Source organism: Corvus kubaryi, unplaced genomic scaffold (assembly GCF_017639235.1).
Source record: "Corvus kubaryi isolate FWS band 111438036 unplaced genomic scaffold, C.kubaryi_AGA036_p1.0 37392, whole genome shotgun sequence".
Classification (NCBI taxonomy): Eukaryota; Metazoa; Chordata; class Aves; order Passeriformes; family Corvidae; genus Corvus; species Corvus kubaryi.
Genome location: NW_024581131.1, coordinates 12,644,331 through 12,667,911, shown reverse-complemented (window position 1 = coordinate 12,667,911; position 23,581 = coordinate 12,644,331). Strand labels below are relative to the sequence as shown.

The 23,581-nt window shown below is 46.5% G+C and overlaps 2 protein-coding genes across 7 annotated transcripts in view; one reads left to right on the top strand and one right to left on the bottom strand.

The window, feature by feature from the left end:
- Positions 1 to 4,268, bottom strand: part of PACSIN3 (protein kinase C and casein kinase substrate in neurons 3) — a 24,666-nt gene extending 20,398 nt beyond the window's left edge. For 3 of the 4 annotated variants that reach the window (XM_042038167.1, XM_042038170.1, XM_042038171.1), the window contains exon 1: positions 3,818 to 3,906. The gene's annotated coding sequence lies outside the window, so the exon portion shown is untranslated. Of the gene's footprint in view, positions 1 to 3,817; positions 3,907 to 4,136 lie in introns of those variants that run through there. The other variant, XM_042038168.1, reaches the window with a different exon arrangement.
- DDB2 (damage specific DNA binding protein 2) lies at positions 3,839 to 23,581 on the top strand. 3 transcript variants are annotated; one of them, XM_042038166.1, is made up of 11 exons: positions 3,839 to 4,050; positions 10,766 to 10,949; positions 13,690 to 13,823; positions 14,454 to 14,645; positions 15,497 to 15,642; positions 18,570 to 18,669; positions 20,049 to 20,226; positions 20,770 to 20,915; positions 21,157 to 21,321; positions 21,630 to 21,675; positions 22,360 to 23,581. In XM_042038166.1, exons 1-11 carry the CDS (start codon positions 3,928 to 3,930, stop codon positions 22,452 to 22,454), a joined length of 1,509 nt encoding a protein of 502 aa, XP_041894100.1. In that variant the 5' UTR covers positions 3,839 to 3,927; the 3' UTR covers positions 22,455 to 23,581. The 3 variants fall into 3 exon arrangements, with proteins under 3 accessions (XP_041894100.1, XP_041894099.1, XP_041894098.1); XM_042038165.1 differs by lacking the exon at positions 15,497 to 15,642 and adding an exon at positions 17,333 to 17,499 and having other exon boundaries at positions 3,840 to 4,050; positions 13,693 to 13,823; XM_042038164.1 differs by lacking the exon at positions 15,497 to 15,642 and adding an exon at positions 17,333 to 17,499 and having other exon boundaries at positions 3,840 to 4,050.

The window sequence follows — 23,581 nt, the reverse complement described above, 5'->3', positions numbered from 1 at the left end:
ACTGGAAGGCTTTTTAAAAAAACCACAAGCACAATACAGCAACCCAGTGGGCTTTATTTCCCTGCAATGCTTCCTGAAGCAGCTCAAAACCCTAGTTGTTTGCTTGCATTGGAGTAGAAGCCTGCTGGAGTCAACAGTGAGCTTTCACATGGGCTTCCACAGCTCACCAGTCCTGGTACAAGGAAGAGCTAACTGAAAACATCAAGAAGCAAAAGTGAATACCTGCAATCATTCAAGAAGTGAAATATGCTACATCTTCTCCCAATCCTCCAGGAAAGCTTCTTGCCCTTGTCAGAAAAAGCATCAAGGCTACTTCAGAGCTCTGCACAGCAGTACTGCAGCTGGTGCAGCTCAGCACCCTCAGGAGTGGGAGAGGTTCGGCTCAGCAACAGGGGAACTGTACTGAGAGATGGCAGAAGTTACTACCACCAGAAAAATCACCTGTAGGTGACTGAAAGAACTGACTATGTCCCTGAGATCCCAGGAGGCAAGTACTGTATCTTCTGGCAAACAGAAGAGACCCAGCTTGGGCAAGCTCACAGCAGGGACAGGACTGAGAAGGCTGAAGACTTGCTAGCACTGTTACTTATGGGCTGTCTGCAGTAATCTAACTCCTCTAGCTTGGAAAAACTTAGTTGCAATAAACAGAGTCCTACCACAGTCACCTATTAAGAGAGCATAAAATCCCCCACAAACCTAATGCCTCTGGATCCAGGCCCCGGGTACCATGGAGATCTCTCACATGTCTTTTCAACAAACTCCAGTGCCCAGTGACAATCACTAGATTTAACACACAAATTCCAACTATGGCAAGTCTGAAAGGCTCATTCCCATCATCCCATTCACGGCAAGGAGAAACCAGTGAAGGCTCAAATGTGATTAGGATGCCAGTCACATTTACTGCCTTATAGCAGTGCCCAGCTTCAGCCCACATTTCAGCTTGAAGGAACTTGAAACTAATGTAGCAGTCACTGAAATAAAGCTAGATGATTACAGCAGAGGATGCACCATGTTCTTTGCACTGACATTTTCCTTTGTGCTGCTGGAAAAACTTGTGCCCAGTCAGAGTGCATTTTGATGTTAAATTAACAGGGGTCACCATGCTGCAAGGCAGTGGCAAAAAGCTACCACTTGAACAGCTTCTTAACTGCTCCGAGGATGCAAAGTTCTTTTGTAATTCTTCAAAGAGCAAAATCCTAAATTCTTCATGAAAACTTCCAGATACAGCAGTCACTGTTTTCTGACCCATCCACTAAAGTCTTAGACTGAACTATTAAGGCTTTTTTTTAATCTATCTGACACAGTTGCCTCTCACAGAGTACCCTCTACACCCATCGCACCAAGTAACTAGTGATAAAACAGCTTGCCTGATCACAAAGTCTGTTTTAAAAAGATAAGAGCTCCTTAAAGGGCTTGAACAGCTCTCCTATTGTTCAGGCATTTCCCCATGAACTCTCAAGAGCAGCCCAAATTCACAGATCACTGATCAGCTGATGGCAAAAATAGAGGCAGTTTATTAATGCTCTCTGATCAAGAGTATAGCTTTTTCCACTCAGGCTACAAGCAGATACTTTTAGCTTTTGAGGTCCCCAGCTCAATCTCTGGATGTCAGCCATGACACAGACTAAATGGTTCAAACAACAACTGAATAATCTCCAGCCCTCAAGATGGCCAGAGTAAAGAATATACAGTATTTGCCATGCTTGCTGATATCATGAGTTCTGACAAAAGCTCACATCACCCCTTTGTGGTGACTAAGGCATTCTTACAGCTTTGTATCTCCTAAGAAGTCACATTATTGTATTACTGATCTTATACATATATATACACACACATACATATGTGTGCATGTGTAAATATATACTAATTCTCTGATATTTTTATTCTCTTTTTGTTGGAAACTCACGATCATCTGGGGAAAGCCAAAAAGATTCAGGCTAGATCTTGTATAATCCACAAAAACCTAGAATGACTAAAAGCACCAGTCATTATCTTGTGAAATTAATTTGGGTCCATAAAATTTTCAGGCTTTTATGACTTGGTTACACACACTGTCTTCCAGTGACCTGCAGCATTTTGGCATAGTCCAGTCACACACAATCCTATTTACTTGTTGGCATTTGATAATAGAGTTCCAGGGGGGCAGTTGTTCTCAGCCCTATACATAGCTGACACGCTAAAGTTACCTCTTTTTACAGCCTGAGAAGAAGACAGTCTTCACTTGAACAAGTGCAGGCAAGCCAGAGAAGCTCAAACACACAGGTCAGAAGAAAAAAATAAAAAAGCCAATAAAGCAATACAATAGAACTGGCACAGAATAGGGAAGGCAGCAGGCAGCTGATCAAGCTCACACATTCATTCTGTTCCAAGCTGTAACTCAAAGGACAATCTAGTAAATATTTTAGGGAACTTCTAGAGAAATACCATTAATTACACAAAACACTATCAAGGCAGACTCCATCTCACACAAAGCACATTGTGGGCTTCAGGGAAAGGTGAATCCTTGCATGAAAGAATGTGCCCAATTATGCAACCCATGGGGAGAAGCTCCACTTTGACTCCACCCAGAGACCAGCTCACACCTGGAGCAAGGAGTATCTGGACCTTGTCATTTTAGCCCACACACTGCAGTTGTGCATTCTGCTCTCATTCCGCCCCGAGAATGACTTGAGTCACCCACTGTAAGACTCAGTGACTTCTTAGTGACACTTCAATTCCAGGGTGGAGTGGGAGGCTCTGCTTGGGTTCTGTACTGCAATCAATTACCATCATATCAGAAATTCCTTTGTGCAAATTAGACCGGGGGTTCATGTGAAGGGGAGAGAAGTTCATTTCCAGTTTCAGGAAGCAGGGAGCACCAGTTCTATAAGGAGGGTCAAAGAGTGAACAAAAAGACCAGACCACTTCCTAGGGCCAGGAACAAGTGTCTGGCGGTGGTCAGCTAACCTTACCCTCACTACCAAGCCCTGAGCCTTCTGCATGCCTGAAGAACTGAAGCAAGCAAAGAACGCATAGTTGGCACAGAAAGTGGTGGAACAGGTTAATGTGTTTGGGCCACACTAGCGTCACTTATCGATAACTTTGCAGAGATCATGGAATCCTCTTCCCGTGCCCAGTGACAAATCAGACTGTCTTCTCAAGCACTGGATATTCAGGCCCACTAATACCCTCCCTGTTTATCAGCTTTCTCTTGCCCTAGGCTGGAGAGGACACGGTAACCCCAGCAGCCTGCCAGGGGCCCGGTGACACGGCCGCAGCCAGCGCCTGCCCCCCGCCCTCCTCTCCCCTCCCTGCTGTCGGCAGCCAGAAGAGAGGAGGAGGACGAACAAGGACAGAACTGTCCCGTCTGCCGAACTTCTCCATCCAGCTGCCAGGAGTCCGGCTCACAGACCGGCAACACGGACCCCCGAGACAAGGGACTACAGCCCCGCGAGCCTGGGCCCCGGCGCGGCCCCTTTCCCCAGGGGGTCCTGGGAAGCCGCTTTATCCCCACTCTCCACAGCGCTGCCAGCGCCCGCGGCTCCGATTTCAGAGTGGGAAGCGGCTCTGCGCGTTTGCGGCACAAAGAGGCCCCTGTCCCCGCGGCGGAGCGGAGGCGCGGGCTCCGGAGGGAGGGGGAGCCTCGGCAGCCCCCAGTGACGGGGCGGCGGCAGCGGGCCGGCCCCGGGAGGCCAGCGGCGGGGCACCCGGCGAAGCTTAGGGACGCAAAGGGTGCGAAGTTCTGGCAAGAGCTTCCCCAGCCCCTCGTGAACAACCCGCCGGGGACCGCAGTCCCATCGCCCTTCCCAGCCCCGGGCGCCGCCACTCCCGCACCTACCGGGGGTCTCCGCTGCGCCTCCAGACGAACCGCGCCGAGCTGCCTCCCGGTCTCCTCCTGCCCACAGCCAGCGCCCAGCCGGGCACCGCCTCCCCCCCCGCCCACCTTCCATGAGGAAACTTTTCCCTCACAGTTGCCAGCGCGTCCCGAGACACGCTGCCCGCCGCGGGAAGGCGGCGCCGGGACCAGGATGGGCTCTGCCGCCAAGACCCCCGGCACCCCACGGGGCACAGGTCCGAAAGGCGCCAGGCCCGGGGGAGCGGAGCCCGCAGCGGCGAGCCCGCAGCGGCGAGCCCGCAGCAGTGACCCCGCCGCTTACCTCGCAGGCGGCGCGGCTCGGCGGGACGCTCGGCGAGCAGCGGCCACCTAGGCGAGGCGCGGGCTGAGCCCTCCCCCTATTTCAGCCGCGGGACACGGGGGTTCCGCCCCGCCTCCAGCAGGTCCCGCGGGGCGGGCCCGGGCTCGGGGTGCTCCGACGGCAGCGGCGGGGCAGCTTCGACGTAACTCCCGCCTCCCCGCCCCCGCCGCCCGGCCCTTGATCCAATTAACGGGAGCGGGCTCTGCCCAGGCAGGTGGGGCCGGGAGAGGGTGCTGGGAGGGCAGCACCGGCTCCTGTCGTCGTTTCCCCTCACCTCCACATTGGGGTTGGCCTGGGATCGGCCGTGGGGTGAGGAGGGGTCTGAGGGAAGCCTGCCTGGCCGGGATCCCCCTCGTGGCGGGCACCGGCGGCGGGAGGGAGGCAGCCCTTTGAGGAGCTGCCTGCTCGGCCCAGCCGTGAGTTCGGCTCCTGTCCGTGAGTTCGTTCATCTGTGTGCTGTGCCGGCCAGCTGACCTGCAGGAGCCGCCCTGGTGTGTTGCAGCAGGAGGTTCCCCAAGGCCGGCTCCCACCCAAGTGGAGTGCTATGGTCTCGCTTGTGAGCGTGGCGTGGGTAACTCTCCCTGGGCTTAGAGGGTGGCATCACCTCTGTTCGCCTTGGCATCCGTCTTTCTTTTTCAGACCGATCCAGCTAGCTGTTTTCAGTCACCCATTCCTCTGAAAACCTCTATCTGAATAATCCGGACCTCATCTTTTAAGTCCTCGGAGCGTTTCAGATGACACCAGCTGTTTTCTAAATGCCAGGGAGTTTGCCTGCCAGCGTTTCCTTTTGCAACGCCAGGCCCCGAGTGCAATTTCCCCTGGGGCAGGGCTTGTACTTGGAGCACTAGGAGACTTTGCTGGCCCGCCTCCTCTTGACTGCTTCCAAGTGACTTGGGACACAATTCCAAGGACCAGCTGTGGGTTTGCAGTGATGTTTATTCAATTGGTGGAAAAAGGAAAGACTGAGAGCCTTGCAGAAGGAAGAGAGAAAAGAGCATGCCATAAATTTTCCACTTCTCTGGAGTAGTACTTGGGTGTTTTGCCTTTCTTTACAAGTGCCCTAGATTTCATAAGAGCCAGAAAAGTAACTGTGCTGATGCTCTTTGCATACAGTGAAATGCTGTGTTAGAAAGTGGACATGAGAAACCATTCCACCTAATTTTGTTTGAGACCAATCCTTTGCTTTTACCAGCATGGGGTCCCTGGAAGGTGGACACCCATGACAGGTCATTGGCTATGGTGTCACCATGAGCATCATTTAAAAAAGTGACGAAAGATGCTTATCTTATCCTCAGAGTTAATCACAATTGAGAGTATAAGTGACAACTTTGTCTTTTACCAAAACAAAACTGAACCCAACTCTTTGGCATAGATACTCCCTAATTCAATTAAGTTCTGAGTTTTTAATTCCATTATCAAATTAATGTACATTAATGAAGGTCAGAAAAAGCAAACACCTGTCATCCATTAATACTCTATATCCAGTGTTTGCCCTATGTTATATTTTCATGCTCATTTCTGTATTGATATCCCATGTGCATTTAAGATAGAGCATCTAAGATAGATGCTGTCCATGTGGGACCTGGCCACCACCAATACTGATTGCAAAGCGAGAGTACTAAATAGCATGGCTGTTGGAATCCTTTCCTGGAAGGCTGGAATGGATTGGGGAAGACGGGATGCTCGGGTAAACGAGGTTGTAATGATAGTGATCTTTTTGTTAATTTTCCTAGTATGGGCAGCTTAGCAATGGTCATGGGACAGCAGGAGGTCAGATAGCATAGATATCTTTCATCGCTAGGGTTTTATATTTTGTCTTACTTTTTCATAGAATACAGGCTTGTTTTCATGTGCATGGCAAACTCTAGTTGCTCTAATGGTATGTACATCAGTAGTGAGACTAAAGTAGCCCAAAATATTCATGCTTTGGACAAAGATTCTGGCAACAAGGAGGCAGAACACCTAATGGTATTGCCAATACCATGAAGCTGATCTTAGTTACAATATAGCTTTACCAGACCCAGTGACAAGACTGCTTTATTCTGTGGGAGAGAACCATGTCCCATAAGTGAGGCAGAGCCTCAACATAATTATTGTACATCTGACAAAAGGCATCATAAAAATAAGCGTAATATCTGCCCATGCAGAATTATACTCCTCTGACTTTGTTGCATACTGTAGTTTGAAGAGTGTGAGACAGTAAATACATTAAAGAATATTTTCTCAAATTAGTCTTTCTCTGGCTTGCTCAGAGTACCATCTGGACACTGAGCTGTGGGATGTCAGGCCAGTGGCATTTTTTATGTGCATGAATTGTGTACTATCTGCTGTTCTTGCCCTTAGTGGATAATAATTACAAAAATATCTGGTGATTTTCTAGAGAGAAAGCAAACTTGGTGTTAGTCATTGACACAAACAATGTATTTAGCATGTGGCCTCATCTTGAGTACTGTGTGCAGTTCTGGGACTCACATTTTAAGAACGATGTTGAAGTTCTCCACTGTGTCCAAAGTTTGGCTTGTCTAGGCTGGAGAAAAGCAGGCTGAGGCATGACTTCATGGCTCCCTACAGCTTCCTGAGAAGGGGAAGTGGAGACGAGAGGTGCTGATCTCCTCTCCCTGGGATCTAGTGATAGGATGCGTGGGAGTGGTTTGAAGCTGCACCAGGGGAGGCTTAGACTGGACATTTCAAAGCATTTCTTTGCAGAGAAAATGGTCAAACACCAGAACAAGCTTTCTAGAGAGGTGGCCAATGCCCCAAGCTGTCAGTTTTTAAGAGGCATTTGGACAATGCCTTTAATACCAGCCTTTAACTAGGTCAGCCCTGAACTGGTCAGGTAGTTGGACTAGGTGCTCGATGTAGGTCTGTTCCATACAAAATAGTCTTTTCTACTCTTTTCTGTTCCATTCCATTTCTAAAAAATGCTAACTGGGTTAGCTCCAAGAGGGAACTGTGTAGGTTACGCTGTGTGTTCTGTGCATGTGGGACAATACTGCTGGGAAACAAAAGGGGTGGGGACAGGAAGCGCTCATCTTTGCTGGAGATAACTTGGATAACAGCATCAAAATTTTCTTTGGGATCCTATGATGAAGACTTCTGCAGGCCTGTAGAAGAAAACTGTTGATCACTGTCAAGATAAGAAGGATGTTTTTCGATAGTAGATTTTCTTCACAGAAATCAAGCTTTTGAGGCTTCAGAGGCAAGAAGGGAAGTGCTATGATCAGTTATTCCTCTTGCTGTTTTTTGCTAATGGGTACAGTTCGAAGACAAATGCTGTGTTATTACAAAAGTGCCTGATGAGACTTTAAGACTTGCTAATTGGGTTGATGTACGTGTCCAAAACCAGACTGTGTTAGTGATTATCATTTTTGTGTATGGCATTCTGATGCAGGGTGGCAGCAACTAAACTTTGTTACTGTTCAGCAAAAAAGCAGAGACTGAGTGTTTGTTGTTTTTCTGGGTAGTTTTTCTGTGCATTTTCTAGTATGTGAGAAAATCCTGTCATAGGTTAGCAAGCATAGTCCCGGAAGGGACGTCCTTGCTAAGGGGTGCTTACAGTTTCCTCTGGGAACTGATAGAACCTATCAGCTGGCCAGTTTGAATATGGACAATTCTCTAAGCCACTTAAAGTTGTGATCACCTCTGTGATCCACATTTAAGAATAGGCAAACTCCCCCTCCAAGCTCTCTCTCGTTTCCGGCGCTGGGACAAGTGGCTGCAGGCCCCGTGTGGGGCCAGCGGGCCCGGCCAGGCCCTGCCTGGGCCAGGCCGGGCCGGGCCACGGCCATCCTGAAGCCATGGACCTGTTCCAGCCGTGGAACCCCCCCCACTGCCTTGCCGTGGGCAGCCGGAGCGGCTCGGCTCTCCCCCCTCTCCACTGCGATAAGAAAAATTCAACATTCCAGCTGCAAAGCTGCAAGGCCGAGGTGAGATTAACCCTTTTATTGCTGTGAAGAGCTGAAAACCTGAGGGAAGAGAGAGAGGAGATGCTTAAAGCTGAAAGTCTGTTGTGAAGCTATGATATATCAGAGTATCCTGTTGTAATTTCATGAAGATATGGGGGATGGAGTGTTCAACTCGTGAGCAAAAGCACCTGCGCTGAGATAGGCAGATGCTGACGCAGCTGTAATTTCATGAGAAGTTTGGACAGGGAGAGATGAACCAGATGAGGACTTTTGCTCCGAACGGGAAAGGAGAAACCCTCAGTCCGTAGAGATGCTCCCAGAGATAGTCCTAAAGATGAAGATGATGAAGACCCTTTGCTCCCAGGGAAGGAGAAGGGCCTCTGTTTTTGTTTCTGAACGGCTCAACCTTAAAAATTGTACCCCAAAAAACTTCAAGAGTGGACCCTCGAAGGCAGTTGCGGGAAAAGCTGCAAGTCGGGGGAAAGGACTCACACGCAGGCAGAGAGACTCCTCTTCCTAAATGGACTGAACGATATTTGGAAGTGGGCGGCTGTCTCGTTGTGATAATGTTTTCATAGCATGAGCAAGAAGAGACTTCTCTTTCTAAATGGACTGAACAAGGTTATTATGGAAGTGGTAAACAGACTGAACATCTTAAGGGTTGTCTTTTCACATCGTCAGTGGGAGAAGGGAGGAAGGTGGGGGGAGGAGGAGAGTTCTGAAGGTGGTATTTTTTTTTTTTTTCTTCTTTTAGGTCTGTTAATAAACTTCTTTATATTCTTTCAAGTTTGGTGCCTGTTTTGCATTTCTCCTAATTCTTATCTCACAGCAGATAAACAGTAATGAGTATTTTGGACCAAACCACTACACTAAATTGGTGTTTCCGCCCGGTTACAAACCGAACCCGCGACAATCCAAAACTATAGTTATAGTGCAAAAAGTAGTAGCACCCGAAACCAAACCCTACAGAAGGCATGGCTACGTACAGCTATTCTAGGACCTGTGTTCATAGCCAGCATAGTTACTGGTAGGCCTGAAGCAGGGGACCCTACTGCTCCAGAGATAAGGGATAAGGTCCCCACGCAACATGGCCGGCAGACAGCAGCCTCCTTTGCAGGTGCTGGGGGAAGTGCTGGTACCTCCCTCTGTGTTGGTAAGAGCTCTTCCTTCCCCATTCTTGTCAGCTTCGTCGTGTAGGATCTGGTACTCTCCGAGCTGCTCTCGAGACTGTGTTACCTACCATCTTTTGAAGTGCCTTTTGTTGTTAAGTTCCAACACCAGGTACATTTTCTTATGGAAATGAGTTTTGAATTTTCTTTTTTTTTTTTTGATTGCCGTGTTTGGGCCCTTACCAAACAGCTTTAATAGGCCAATTTGGTGCTCTAGAAACTATTGAGGGGCGTATGATTTTACGTGCTGCCCGAAATAAACAACAGGCAGACAAAGACGGATCGCGCGTTTCAGGCGAGCGTGACCCTCGCAGCCGCCTCTCGCTCCAGCGCAGCCGGAGACGCTGCTCATGCAGATGGCCGGGGAGGCCGGCAGCGGCTGGGCAAACACCCCGAGCGCTCCTCGGCCTTCCCCTGCCGCTGCCGCTGCCCCTCCGCGGCGAAGGGCGGCGGCGGCCACCATGGCCGGCGAACTCGGTGCCGCTCCGTGGGGCCGGGCTGAAGCCGCTGCCCCCCCGTTCCCGCCCCGGTTATGAAACCGCGGGGGAGGGGCCAGTGCGCCCGCCGGCCGCGGCGGCGCCGGGGGAGCCGAGGCCGCCAGAGCGCAGGTGAGAGCGGGGTGGCCCTTCCGCCCAGGCCGCGGGGGCGCCGGGCCGGGCCGGGGGCTGCGGGGCGGCCCCGCGCGAGTCCCCGTGGCGCCGGGTGGGGGGCGCTGCCTGGGGGAGAGCCTGCGCCGTGCCTGCCGAGCTATATGTAACACGGGCAGATATCCGTGACCGCCATTCAGGAGTTCTAAACGAGCTCAACGCGAGCACGGGCTCAGCCTAGGGATGCTCTGCGGGAAAGAACTGCAGCTGCGGACGGCGTTTGGCGCACAGCCCGCCGCCTGCAGAGAAGGCCGTGGGAGGCCCATGCTTTTCCTCAGGGGCTTGGTGGCGTCATGGCCGTCATAACGCGGGACACGAGTGGCTGAATTCCACCGGTCAGAGGAGCAGTTCAGGTGTGGTTGCCAGGCGGTGCAGGAGCCCAATCCACATGCCAGGTGGTGGTTGTGAGAAAAAGTGGCTGTTATGCAGGAAGTACCTTCTGAGCCCATTTGTTGCAAGGCCAGTCAACCCTGGCCATCGTCATAAAAACTCTGACCTTTCACTTAGCTGAATCTAAAGAGCTCAGTGTGAGCTACTAGAGAAACAGTTAGGGTATTATGTGGTTTCACAGATGTACTTTGTGCAAATCTGTGGGTTTCAGGCTTAAAAGTCTGGTAGAGGCACATCTGTCAAAACATATTGTAGTGCTTTAGGGTACGTTAATTTTCATATGTGAACAAAGAAGATATTTTTGAACGTGTTCCTCTCTTCTGTAGAGAACAACAAAAAGCTAGAGTCGTGCCAATGAGAGAGGATACAGGTCTAATCGCTACCTTCAGACTACTGGGATGTGTTTCATTCCAGTTTTCCTCTCTGTTCTCTGGTTAAAAGAATGACAGTCTTACCTTCCATGCTTTGTTTGCTTTCAGGGGTCAGACAGAATGGCTCCAGTGAACCAGCCAAAGGACAAGAAACGTGAGAGGGCATGTCAGCATTGGCCAGAAGAGGCAAAATCAGCTGGGAAGAGGAAGCGGGACTATGGGGAACGAGGGAATGAGAAACAAGAAAAGAGGTTGTTTGTGAGAAAAACATCTAAACCATCAGGGAAAATCGGTAACATTTCCTCAGATCCTTACTCTTTCTCCCTACCAGATTTACTGCAAATGACAGGCATTGACTAGTTGAGGAGGGAGAATGCCAAGAAGCATGTTCAGACATGAGTGTTCAGATGGGGTTAGATGTTGAACTAATAGGTAGACTTGTATTGGGGTAGTACATTCTCCAAGTTTCTGTCTAGTGAGTGTGTGTGCGTGCATGAATGTTTTAAGTTTTGAGACTCCATACCCCTTGGTAAAAGCCTGAAGCACTGAAGATGCTGTTACTAGCTCATTTGAGGGTGGTTAAGTTTTGTGGAATTCCTGTATTACCAGATCTCTGCTTTAGTGTAGGACAGACCAATCTTGTAATACATTGTTTCTCTCATGCAATTCAGAATGCAGTTAGTAGTCCTAAGGTTGGTGTCCTACAGCATCCAGTCTGAATAGGTATTTGCACCCCATTCTTTCCGTGTTCTAACTTTTACTACAGTAACTAGGAATTCTTTCTACCTCTGTTCAGACTAGAATGGACAGAATTTCCTCTAATTACTTCTCATGGCATTTTTTTCCTTTAGTGTCTAACTTAGGTAAAAAGAAAATGTCAAAAGATTTTTGATGTAATGTGGACTTGTCATTAATTTCTAATATACTGGAACGTTTAATGCTTTGCATTATCAAGGAAATTGTCTAGACTTTACCTACAGCAACTTCATAGAATAATTTAGGTTTGAAAAGACCTTTAAGATTGTAGAGTTCAAGTGTTAACCCAGCACTGCGAAGTCCACTGCTAAACCACATCTACACATCTTTTAAATATCTTTAGGGATGGGGACTCATCCACTTCCCTGGGCAGCCTGTTCCAATGCTTGACAACTCTTTCAGTGAAGAAATTTTTTATAATAGCCAATCTAAACCTCTCCTGGTGCAAGTAGAGACCCTCTCCTCCTTCCTATCACTTGTTACTTGGGAGAAGAGACCAACCCCCCTCTCCCTACAGCCTCCTTTCAGGTAGTTGTAGAGAGCAACATGGTCTCTCCTCAGCCTCCTTTTCTCAGATAAAACCTTAAATTCTATCAGTGGTTTAGGAGATCACTAGGGTTATTGCCTTGTGTGGAGATACTATGAGTTTTCTGTACAATTCTGGCTTAAGTATCCAGAAATTACTGAAGTGTTTTTCAACAGCCAAGGATACAGGAGTTCTATGATTTTGCACATTTCTGTTGTGTGGTCTGTAAGTCCAAACTTGGAGGAGTTAGCAGGGTGAACAGTGACTGTGGAGGCAAAATGTTCTGTTTGAAAGGAGTTTTGTGTATAATTGTAGATAGTTGAAACACCTTCTGTAGTTAACTTAGCTACATTATTTTATTGTAACTTCAGGGCCTCTTTTTCATATTTGGTAAGCATCTACCAATTCTGTAAGATACTTCAGAAAAATGAGGCTTATCATATTTTTCCCTTAATCCTTTCTTAAAAAGGTGAAGACCTTTGTATTTGAGCTTTTCCACTCTGTGTTCCAGTTTGTATGTGTTTGGAAAATTTTTTTTTTCTCCTGGTCCAGATAGAACAGTTTCCATTTCTTACAATTAAACCACCTTTTAAAAGGTTTATTTCAGCTGATTCCAAAAAGGCCAGAAGCTTTGTTTCTAATAGATTATCCTTCATTGTAAAATGGAATCTGAAAAAACCCCTCAATTTCTGTTTCCTCTGAAGAAGGAACTGTGGATACTAATTCTTCAGTGAAAAAAAGGAATTAGAATAGAAATACTTTTGTACCTATTTCAACAGGTGTGCCAAGTATTTGCACTATGTTGGCATGTGAACAAAGAAGTGTGCATTTCTCCAGCATTGCATTAAAGAAAGATTTAATTTAGGTTCTAATCCAATAGAACGATCCATGTGTTTCAGTCTTCTGTTTGTGGGGTTTTTTTTAAATAGATGTCCTTAAATGAATATAGCATTTATGTTTCTTAAGAAATGCATTTGACATTTATATCCCCTGGGGTGTTACAAACCATTGGTGTGGGGACTGAACAGATCTAGTTTTAACGTAAAGGTCCCTGAAGATAAAAACTTGGAACATGAACAAAATGTAGAAACAAGCTGTGCTCTCAGCAAAAATCACTCCAAACAGAAAGGTTTTCAGGCCATGAGGTGTCAGCAAGTCTATTATCAAAAACAAAACTCACAGCACTGTGGGCAGACTGTATGGGCTACAGCATGAGCAGACAGAAAATTCTGATTCACAGGCAGGCATTTCAGGAACTGTGCGGGAGATCATCTTGCCATACTTGGGAAATTTTCAGGTGTTCCTGCTGATCACATGTATGACCTTTCTTTTGCTGTATGCAGGGGCTTACCACCTCTCATGGCATATTTCCAAGTTGCTGGGGCTTTGGATAGCAGCATTGTGTTTTAGGTATGAAACATTCAAATTGTACGCTGTCCAAGAGCTGCACCACCCACCTGTGGCATTGCTTTAGTCCTTTCCTGTTGTCTTTGATAAATCTTTGGCAAAGAGAAGGAAGCTTTAACAAGAGGAAGCATACACAAAGCTCTGGTGGGCTATGGGATGCACTGGACTCCCTAAGTGCAGAAGCTGCTGCACCGCAGATGTGTAAGAATTATTTCGAGGCTTTTATCTTGTGGCTGAAGCTTTTCATGGATGTAGCAGCAAATGCAGATGTCTTCCTATATTGTTTAGTGAATGAGCATGACAGGTGTTGCTAATGGGTAAGTTTTACTCTTTTCCTCACTAGCAGGTTGCAGTGGAGGTGGGTTTGTGATGAGAAACAAGAGAGTCCTTTCCTCTCAGCTGGAGCGGCGGTGCAGCATTGTTCATTATGTCTACCAGAAAATGCTGGGAGGCCCCATTCAGGCACAGCTCAGGCAGGTGAGGAGTGTCTCCTTCCAGACCTGTTGGACATCTCAGCTCCCTGCATAAAAAGATCTTCAACACAAGCAGAAGAACTTTAAAGGGGCCTAAAAAGTTCCTCACATGTACAGTTTGTGGCTCCAAGTCTGGTGCACCCTTATGTTTCTTAATCCTGTAAAATGCAAGAGCTGAGATGGCTTTCCCTTTTGGTTGACCCAGCCCTGTCGATTTTTATCCTCTGTTAATTCCGTACTTCCTTGAATCATATTTAAACCTGCCCACTCTACCAGTTGAGTTGTTGCTCAGCGATACTTTTGCATGCTGATCTGACTTTGCATGCTGTTTTGTGATACTGTTCTTGTATCCACTCTACTTTGCTCATCTTGTCAGGTTAAGTGTTGATTTTTTTCCCCTTCACAGACATAGCCATCCAGTCCATAATGTTTTACTGTTTCACAGACCCGTATGCCTTTAATTTGAAAATTAATTAATTCTGTAACATCCATAGGTGGGAAGCACCTGAGAGAGCTTTGTTGTTAAGAATTTTGTGTGAACATACTAATGACAGTTAGAAATTGTTAGCATTCCTCATTCAGAGAATCTCAGGGATGCTTGCAAAAGTCATAATTCTCTTTACCTTTTTAACAGAGACTGGAACTGGCTTTTCTGCGTTCTCTTTCCTCATACTGCCTCTTTCGAAGAGCAAGTCCCTTTGACAGGAGAGTGACATGCCTGGAATGGCACCCAACACACCCCAGTACACTAGCTGTCGGTTCCAAAGGTGGAGACATCATCCTTTGGGACTGTGAAGTACTTGCTAAAACCTGCTTCATAAAGGGGGTAAGCCTCTCTATGTGAGGAAGGGGTGGGAGGGAAAACTGGAGTACTATGAAATACGGCAGATAAAAACTGAGGTCTGTTGTGAGGTGCACATAAGGGTCTTGGGTTTCAGAGTAGCCAGTTATGGGTAGGACTGAGATGCAACAGCATGTCTATTCCCAAGTCCCAGACTGTTCTAGCACTGGAGAAACCTGAGGCATGGTGATTAAGTTCATAATGAAGCAGCACTTGGTGTGTGCTCAGTGGAAAAATAATGCAGCAACTGCTCAAACAGTTACCTTAAAGGGATGCCAGAAACAAGTAGGCAGAGAGGGTATGTCTGGTTTAGGTCTCGATCTTTCTCTGCTCACCTTTTATTGTGCCAGATGAAGAAACATCTTTGGGGATAAACAAGGGGCCTTTATCTCAAGTGAGAAACAAAGGTAGAATGAACGGTTTGTACAGCTGGCATACCCCCTCGTTGTATTCAGCCATTTCCATTCCAAAAGGGGCTCAAAGACTTTGTAACTTGTATCACTTTTCTAAATTAAGACAGATACACATTGAGAGGTCTATCCTCCAGAAATTCCGGAGTCACTTTTGTCTTTTTGTAAATAGCGTGGTGCCAGACAGCAAGGGAATACCTTGCCCGGGGACTGAAGGAATTGCAGATTAGTCCTCCAGGAGGGCTGCTCCCGGTTTAGACAGCCATCATATGGGAGACATGGTTATCTTCTTTCCTTCTTAGAGGACTGTGGTGTGTTTCACTGTTACTATTGAAGACATAGCAGTGACTGCAGACTTACAGAACACACTTTTCTCCTTCCCCATCACTCAGTGGATTTTTCTTTTGTTCATCCCCTTCCTTGTAGATGGGAGCTGGAGGGGCCATCACAGCAATGAAGTTTAACCCTTTTAACCCTAGTCAGCTGTACACTGCGTCAGTTGCCGGCACTACCACCCTGCAGGATTTTAATGGCCATACTGTCCGGGTCTTCACCAGCACCGAGGACTGGGAGTAAGAATACAGTAATGCTTTGGGCCTCTGTGTCCTGCTGGCAGAAGCACTACAGAGAGCGAGGAAAGAGAGAGAGAGATGTTTGTCTCTAATATGTGAGAGCTGGGCTTCCGCTTCCCTGTATACATGTCCTTTATCCTCTGAATTTCAGAGGCTCATTCTTTTTATTTTTCCTTGAAATGGGGTAGTGGGTAGGAAAGAGCTTTACACTACTGGGGAGGGACTCTTTTATGATGCTTACTTCCTGTTGTACGTGAGAGAGTGGGGGTCCAGTGGATTTCCTCGGTTGTCTGTTCTTAACACATCACAAAGCTCTCTGCCCTGGAGACCTTCTAACCTCTTCACCTGCTAGCAGTGCTGCTTCTTGTCAGATGGTTTTTACAGGACAATTCATAGTTCCCTCCATGCTTCTCCACAAATGCCACTGACTTCAAGCAGTGCCTGCCATTAGGGTCACACCAATTCATCCCACCAAGCTTCTGGTGCTTATCTAAAATATCAAAATTAAGAGTCTGGGTTCATTCAGTAGTGAGTGAAAAGAGGAGATGAGTTGTAGAAGATGCTCTCAGAATTATCTTCTTAAGACTGTTGTTTTTTCTGTGGACTCATGTGGAAGCCTGAGCTCTTCAATTAGTTACTTGAGTTCTGTGCTTGAAGGTAAGTGAGAGAATTTGAGTTAGCTTCCACTTTACTTTCCCCCACCTAATTCCTTCTGAGTGGCAGCTTTCATGCTTGCTTTTTAATTTGGCTGTTCAGCTGCAAACTTGCAGTAGGGCAGAAGGTGAACCCAAGTTGTGCTGGGATGACTGGTCAGGTGAGCAAGGAGAGATAAACGGGGTCCTGAGACACGAGGATCTTGTATCCCAGTGGGATGCCTGTCACAACAGTGATGCCTGGATTTGACAGGGCATGCCATCCTCCTACTGCTGTGAGGACTGGCAGGCTCTATGGGCAGGCCTTTTTTTATCTTCATTGGCCTCTTGAAACCTAGTATTTACAGTGAGACTTTACTAAGTAGTTGTTCTGTGAGCAGCAAATGGACTGCACTTGATTACCAAAGAGTTTGGGGACTCCCAGCTTGCTCTCTTTTCTTCTGTATTTGTGTAGGGTTTTCACTTTTCCTCAGGACACAGGCTGGGGGAAAACAAAATAACAATAGTAACAGTACAACATAACATAGAACATAAGATTCCTGTGCCATGGGGTTAGCAGTAAGATTTGCACTTGGTTTCTCCTGCATGTTGGTACCTTGAGAAAGACCAGATACAGCACTGGAAGCAGCCTGTAGGGAGCTAGAGAATGTAGTCTCTGTGAGAAAAGCTTGGTACTGGGCTATCAAGAGATTTTTTGTGGTTTATGCATGGAATGGTGCTGGTTTTGCTGTGATCTCCTAAGCATGGTCTGAGCCAGGTGGTTCACTGCAGATTAGTCTTACCCCTTAATAGAAGCAGCAGTGCTTGCTGCTAATGAGGTTTGCAGCCCAAAGTGGTGAGGGTGAACTTGAAGGCTCGGAATGTATGTGCTCAGATTTGAAACCGGTTAGAAATAAAGAGTTCTTGTGTACGTGCTCTGCCAGAAAGCAGTGCTTGTACCTAGAGAAACTGGCAGTGTATTCCAGGAGGTGACTGTTGAATTAAGATTTTGACTTCCACTCTAACCTTGATGTCTCTTGGCTTTGTGTGTATTTCAGAAAGGGCCAGGAGATTCTCTCGGAGACATCAAGTTCAGTCCTTATGAGGCAGAGAAGCTTTATGTGGCATCAGGTGATGGCACCCTAAGTCTGCAGGATCTTGAGGGCAGAGCGGTGCAGGTGATCTCTCGTGCCCTGGACTGTGGCCATGAGCATCATAATGTTTGGTGAGAAGAGGGCACTGCAAGGTTAATTCTCTGTTCCTTGGGGTTAATGCTGCATTGCTTCTTTAGATCTCCAACATCGTCATCTCTGCCAGTGTTAGGAGACTCTTGGTATGAATTGGTCCCGTGGGGGAGCTTGGAGACAGGGTCCTGGTTGCTAGGCAGCCACAGGGCGCTTAGGCTTTTACATTAGCTGAGCATGCTGCCTGCATCTTCCTGTGTTGTTTTCTGGTGATGCCATCTCCTATCTTGCAGATACTGACAGCTTTTCACTTTATGAAGTGTGAGGTGAGAAGAGCAGGGTAGCTTCCTCCTCTTCATTGTTGTCAGTAGTCTGTTTTGTCAGTGGCAGTTCAGGTAGCATAAGGAAAGCCACACAACATTCCTGCACAATCTGAGTTTCAGGTTATTGAGTTTACCCTGTGGCCCTTTTGCAGGCTTCAGGCTCACCATGTTCATTTCCATGGCCTTGAATTCTTAGAATAATTTATCTTGCAAGTGAAGCTTTTGCTACAAGTTCCCAAAGGACCCCAGCTTTATTCTCACTGCCCTTCTCCTCCCAGGAGAACTGGCATTAAGATGTATGTCTTTGTCAGATAAGTTTCTATTCAGTTTTGTTTCCTGGAGCATGAAGTTGAGACAGTTTGGTGTGTAGCTTTTCAGTCCAAAGCTTCTGTCTTTACTGCTGCTTCAGTGTTCTGTGGAAAATGTAATTTTAAAGCTGTTTCTCCACATTTGTCTAAGTCCCAAGGATGTTCTGATCTTTCCCAAGGTATATTCATGTGCAGGTACCAAGTGGTTCTTCAGCCTCTATTACGTTCCACTGTTGCAATGTGTTACACTCCACCTAATAAGCACTTTGAAATTACTTTGAAGTTATTTCACATCAGTCACCAACAGAAAGCATTGCTGATAAGCTGTCCTTCTTCCTGATACTCAGGCCCACAGCACCAGGCAAGAGATTGCAGTTACAGTCTGTTGCAGTATCCCTTATCAGGGATGAGATGTGAACCAGAACTCCACTGCCTCCACTTTTCTGTAGGAAGAGCACTGATTTGTGTCTTTCTCTCTAGTTGCTGGTACTGCAGTGTGGATGTTTCTGCAAGCTGCCAGGCAGTGGTGACAGGTGATAATGTGGGCAACGTGGTCCTGCTCAGCACTTCTGGTGAAGAGGTTTGTATGGCTCCATGCAGCATCTCCTCTACAAGAATCTTCATGGCTCATGTGCTTTCCTACTCTACAGGGACCCTGGAAAAAGGAGCCAAGTGACTTGCAGCTCAGGAGATGAGTCCACTCATGTCTGGGTGGTGAGAAGTCCTCCACTTCTGCCACCCAGCAGACATTTTTACATTGTTGAGTGTTATAATAATTCCTAAACAAGGAATTATTCATGTGCTACCGTTTCCTTAAGAGTATTTGCTGCTAGCCAGAGTAATTATAGGGTAACCTGAAGATGTGAGCACCCTCTGCCAAGAACCTTCACACGTCCAGAAACTTAGTGCCCTGATGGGAATCATTTAGGAGGTACTGCTCTGCTGTACGCCCTTCCATGACCTGGGGGTAGGCACGGAGCAGTAATGCAGCGAATATTGGGATGGAAATTGCACTCCTGCCGTTGGACACTAGAGGGCAGGCAGAGGCAGACTGTGAGTCTGGAGTAGTAGTGAAAGAGGAGAGAATAGCTGGCTGGAGTTGGCCCTGCTTCAAGAGCCTGCTGTACTGTCACACTGTCACTGCCATCTCTCCTGCATGTAAGGGTAACATCTGTAAAAGTTTGCCACCCAATGAGCTGTGCCCAGTAGTGGGCAGAGGCAGGAGTGCTCCAAGTGACTTGTCCTTATTCAGGGTTAGTTGCTGAGTTACTTTTTTTTTCCCCTGAAAGAATGTGACAGTCTTTTCTGCAGTTGGGAGATACCCATTATTCTAGGGAGGATGGGCCAGCTTCGCCTTTAGATTAGAGATAATCTTCTGGCTTTGTATAGAAATTTATTCATGGTCGCTTCGAGGTTGTTATTGTTGTTAATTGAAATATTTGTCCTACCCTCACGTTTCTTTGGTGACATGTTTCTAGAAGCCAATTATATCTCCTCTCACTTTTTTTACTTAGATAAACAAAGCAAGGTTTTTTGGTTTTCCACATGAAGCAGTTCCTTCCTTCTCATTATCTTGGCAGCACATTTTCTCTACGTGTTCCAGTTTGTTTAAATCTTTCTGCACGTGGAAGTCTGGCACTGCTTAAAGTCTTCCAGATGTGATCTTGCTTTGTATGGTGACACTAATACGTCCCTCCATGAAAGCCCGGGGTTGTGTTTTCTTTTCTCATAGCTGTAATAAATTGATGGATCCGAGTTCTTCTAGAATTAAATAGTTATTTCCCAAGGTCATTCTTTTTCTTTCTTGTTTCCAGTCAATACACTCTTGGTGTATTTTAGAAGTTTTGTTACTCTATAAATGGAAGACCTCTTTACCTGCACTAGTAGATAATCATTCATTTTCTTTACTCCAGATCTTGATTTTTTTTTTTTTTTGGCATGATTTTCTGTTTGCTGCAGATCTGGAAGCTGAAATTGCACAGGAAGAAAGTGACTCATGTAGAGTTTAACTCCCGATGTGAGTGGATGTTTGCCACAGCATCTGTGGATCAGACAGTCAAAATCTGGGACCTCAGAAACATCAAAAACAAAACAAACTTTCTTCATCTGCTTCCACATGAGAAACCTGTTAATGCAGGTGAGTTAAGGATTTCATTGCATAGATGTCTGCAGAGAGTCCACTCAGCTCAGCTTTTATTGTGGTGGCAGTGGTAGGTTTTGCTCATATTCCAAGTTGCATAGTAATTAAAGCAAGGAAGCTGTTGGAATGTGTGGCCAGAGGCAGGGAGGTGGCTAGGGCAGCTGCAGCACCTTCTTAAGACTTGCTGTACAAACTGTGACACTGTACCTTAGAAGTGAAGCAAGCAATGAGCAAGTTCCTTTCTTTGCAGTGTTTCCTCCTGTGATTCTGAAGTGAGAAAAAATATTATTCTTAGGTAATCCAGCACAGTAGGTTTCATCTTAGTTTTGTAAGAGTTTTGAGTTTGTTTGAGACAGGTAGTCTGTCATGTCAAAGTCTTGTCTGTTGGGGGACACAGCCATATTCACATCCCAATTAAAGAATTTATTCTTTAATTAAAGAAACAGTAATGGATTTTCCGTCAGCAAAATGTGACACTAATGTTTCTTGTCAGTCACAGCACTGTGATCTTTAGTTTGCCTTATTGTCCCACTTTCCTAGCTTACTTCAGCCCAACACATGGTGCCAAGCTTTTGACCACAGACCAGCACAATGAAATCAGGGTTTACTCATCTTCAGACTGGACCAAGCCACTGCATCTGATTCCACATCCACATAGGCAGTTTCAGCACCTCACACCTATTAAGGTGAGTTAAATCTAAGATCATCATCATGCTTGGTGGTAGCAGCCCTCTGCAAATCAGAAATGGTCTGATTTCTGGTCAAGACACTACACTGGTGGGTGGATATTTACACTGCTGCAAGCACTGTTCCTCAGGCTGTGGGTGGGATACAGTAAGAGTTGCTCCCAGTGTCAGTTGTCTGGACTGTGTCAGTGCTGAGCTCTGTCCCTTTCTCTAATTTTCCACGACTCTGTTTTCTGATCAGGCAACGTGGCATCCTCGCTATGACCTCATTGTGGTAGGTCGCTACCCAGACCCCAAGTTCCCCGGGTACACGCCGAGCGAGCTGCGAACTGTGGATGTGTTTGATGGAAACACCGGCGAGATGGTTTGTCAGCTCTACGATCCAAATGCTTCTGGCATCATCTCGGTGAGCTGAGTGCTGCAGCCAAAAGGGCTGTCAGTAACACCGCTCTCTGTCTGAAAGAGGCATGGGTTAGGGACTAGAACCATATCCAGTTTACTTGTGACAGACTCATGCTGTCATGAGATACGGCTGCCAGCTAAAACTGCTGACTCAAGCAGGGCTAGTCCATGGTCCTTTGTGGGGTTTTTGTGATACTCTTAGGAAACACTGTTTTTTCCAGATGGTTTGTTGCTGTTATATAAGCTGTGGTGCTCTTATGACTGTTACATAAGCAGTGATGCTCTTACAGACTCTTATGTTTTCATTTTCAGCTCAATAAATTTAACCCTATGGGAGACACACTGGCTTCTGGCATGGGTAAGTAAAGAGAACCTGGGGCACTAAATGGGTGGGTTCTAGCCCCAGAAAAGGGCTGGCTTGTTACTCCAGATTCTTTTAAAGAAAGTTGTGAGAGAAGTTTTCCCAAATCCCACTCGCTAGTAGCCCTTTATGACTTCCTATATTGGTGAAAGAGATCAAGACCTTCCTTTCAGTCTTACACCTTTGCACTTGGGAAGCAGGTTGGTAGTCACCTCCTGTGAAACATTCCTGAGAACATCGAGTCTGGAGTGGGAAGCCTCCCCGCAGCCGGGAGCTGCTGCCACCTGCCGGCCCTGAAACAGTAGAAGGAAACAACGGAGGGGGGGAAAAGCCTTTTCCAAAGCTAGACTGTACCGTTTCCCTTCGTTTAATTTCTCTCATTTCCTAGACTGCAGAGCCAAGATTAGTCAGTTTTTCGCAGGCTGTGTGGGATTAAGTTAGCTGTAGATTTAGGTCTTAGACCTGTGACAGATGAGATTAGGAATTACTTGTATTTCTTAGTTAGATCAGAGTTCCATGGCTATGTGGAGATAGCATCTGCAATAACTATTTTTGCATCCTCTATACTTTGGAAATACCTTAGAACAGAAAAAGTCTTTTGAACTTCTGGCATTTAAGTGACATAGCCTAAGGTATTATGATTGATGTAGAGTTTCTGATACACAGCATTTTTCTTCTCAGGCTTTAATATTCTGATCTGGAACCAAGAGGAGATGGCGGCCAAGAAGCATGAACATCTTTTGAAAGCCATGACAGACAAGGAGATTGAACCATGAGAGAACAGGGGATTGGAAGCTGGAGTTCATCCAGACGTGGAGGGCAGAGGCAGGCAAACCCTGGCACAAGCAAACTCAAAAGCTAAGTTAATGTCTGGGGAGATGGAGGAGATGAGAACAAAAAGCAGTGATTCTAAACCCCAGGGAAAGAAGTGAAAAGAGAGGGATCTAGAGAACTGATGTAGTATTTTGATCCTTTCTGAATCCCAGGGTCCAAACTTAGTTGTTGGCAATGGGCAGTATAAGCCATGCAGGGAATTAGACTTTGTCCTTCCTCCCTGGATCTGATCTTGCTTCCCTGATCCTCTTGGCCTCCCCTTTTAGAAAGTTGTGTCAGTACTGGGTTCCTCCAAGTGGAGTTACTACTCATTTTCTGAGGCACTAGGAAAACTTCAAAGATGTTCCCAGATCTTGCTGAAGTTACTGCTTTCAGCCTACCTTATCTGATTGTCATCACTTTTCAGAAGTTACTATTTCCTGTAGACTGTACTGGAGGAGCTCATTACAGGGTCCCCAGCCTGTTCTAGCCCAACCAAGTTGAGAAACCATTTGCTAACAGGATTGCCATCCTGAAAAGATAGAATGTTCACAGGGATGAAGTGATGGATAGCTTGGGTGGCCTAGGAAACACCAATCTCTCCCATATGCAAGCTTGGAAAATGTGTGTTTGTCAAGACATCAAGCTTAGCCTGTTCTCTGCTTGTAGCTATTTAACTGGACCACAAAGAACATAATGCCAGAGTTCTCTATCATGGATTTCAAGGACATTATGGAGCTGGACACCTACTGATTCTGTAGTTTCTATTTTCAGAGATCTAGGCTGTTCCTTGCCAATGATTAGGTAATTTTTTTCACCCGTGCCTATGTGCTTCAGAATGTTGGGTAAGAGTGTTATAAAGCAGAAATGAGGGATTTCTTCCAAATACCCCTGCTCAGAGTCAAATCTCAAGACTATTGTTAAACAGTTACGTTTTGCTTTTTCTAGTTTGTTTACAAGGCTGCTTGGGGCCTTGCTGCTGTCCCAGAGGTTGATGGATGGGATGGGCTCCAGGCCTGTGCAGATCCTCCGTATTCACTTTTATAGTTTTGCAGTATTAATATCAATAAAATTTTGTACTAAACTAAAA

Excerpts from the sequence above, each read along its gene's own strand:
- DDB2 (XM_042038164.1), top strand. The coding sequence starts at position 3,928 with ATGAGGAAACTTTTCCCTCACAGTTGCCAGCGCGTCCCGAGACACGCT. Across the intron at positions 10,950-13,689 it reads TAAACCATCAGGGAAAATCG|CAGGTTGCAGTGGAGGTGGG; the intron begins GTAACATTTCCT and ends TTTCCTCACTAG. Across the intron at positions 20,916-21,156 it reads AGCACCTCACACCTATTAAG|GCAACGTGGCATCCTCGCTA; the intron begins GTGAGTTAAATC and ends TTTTCTGATCAG.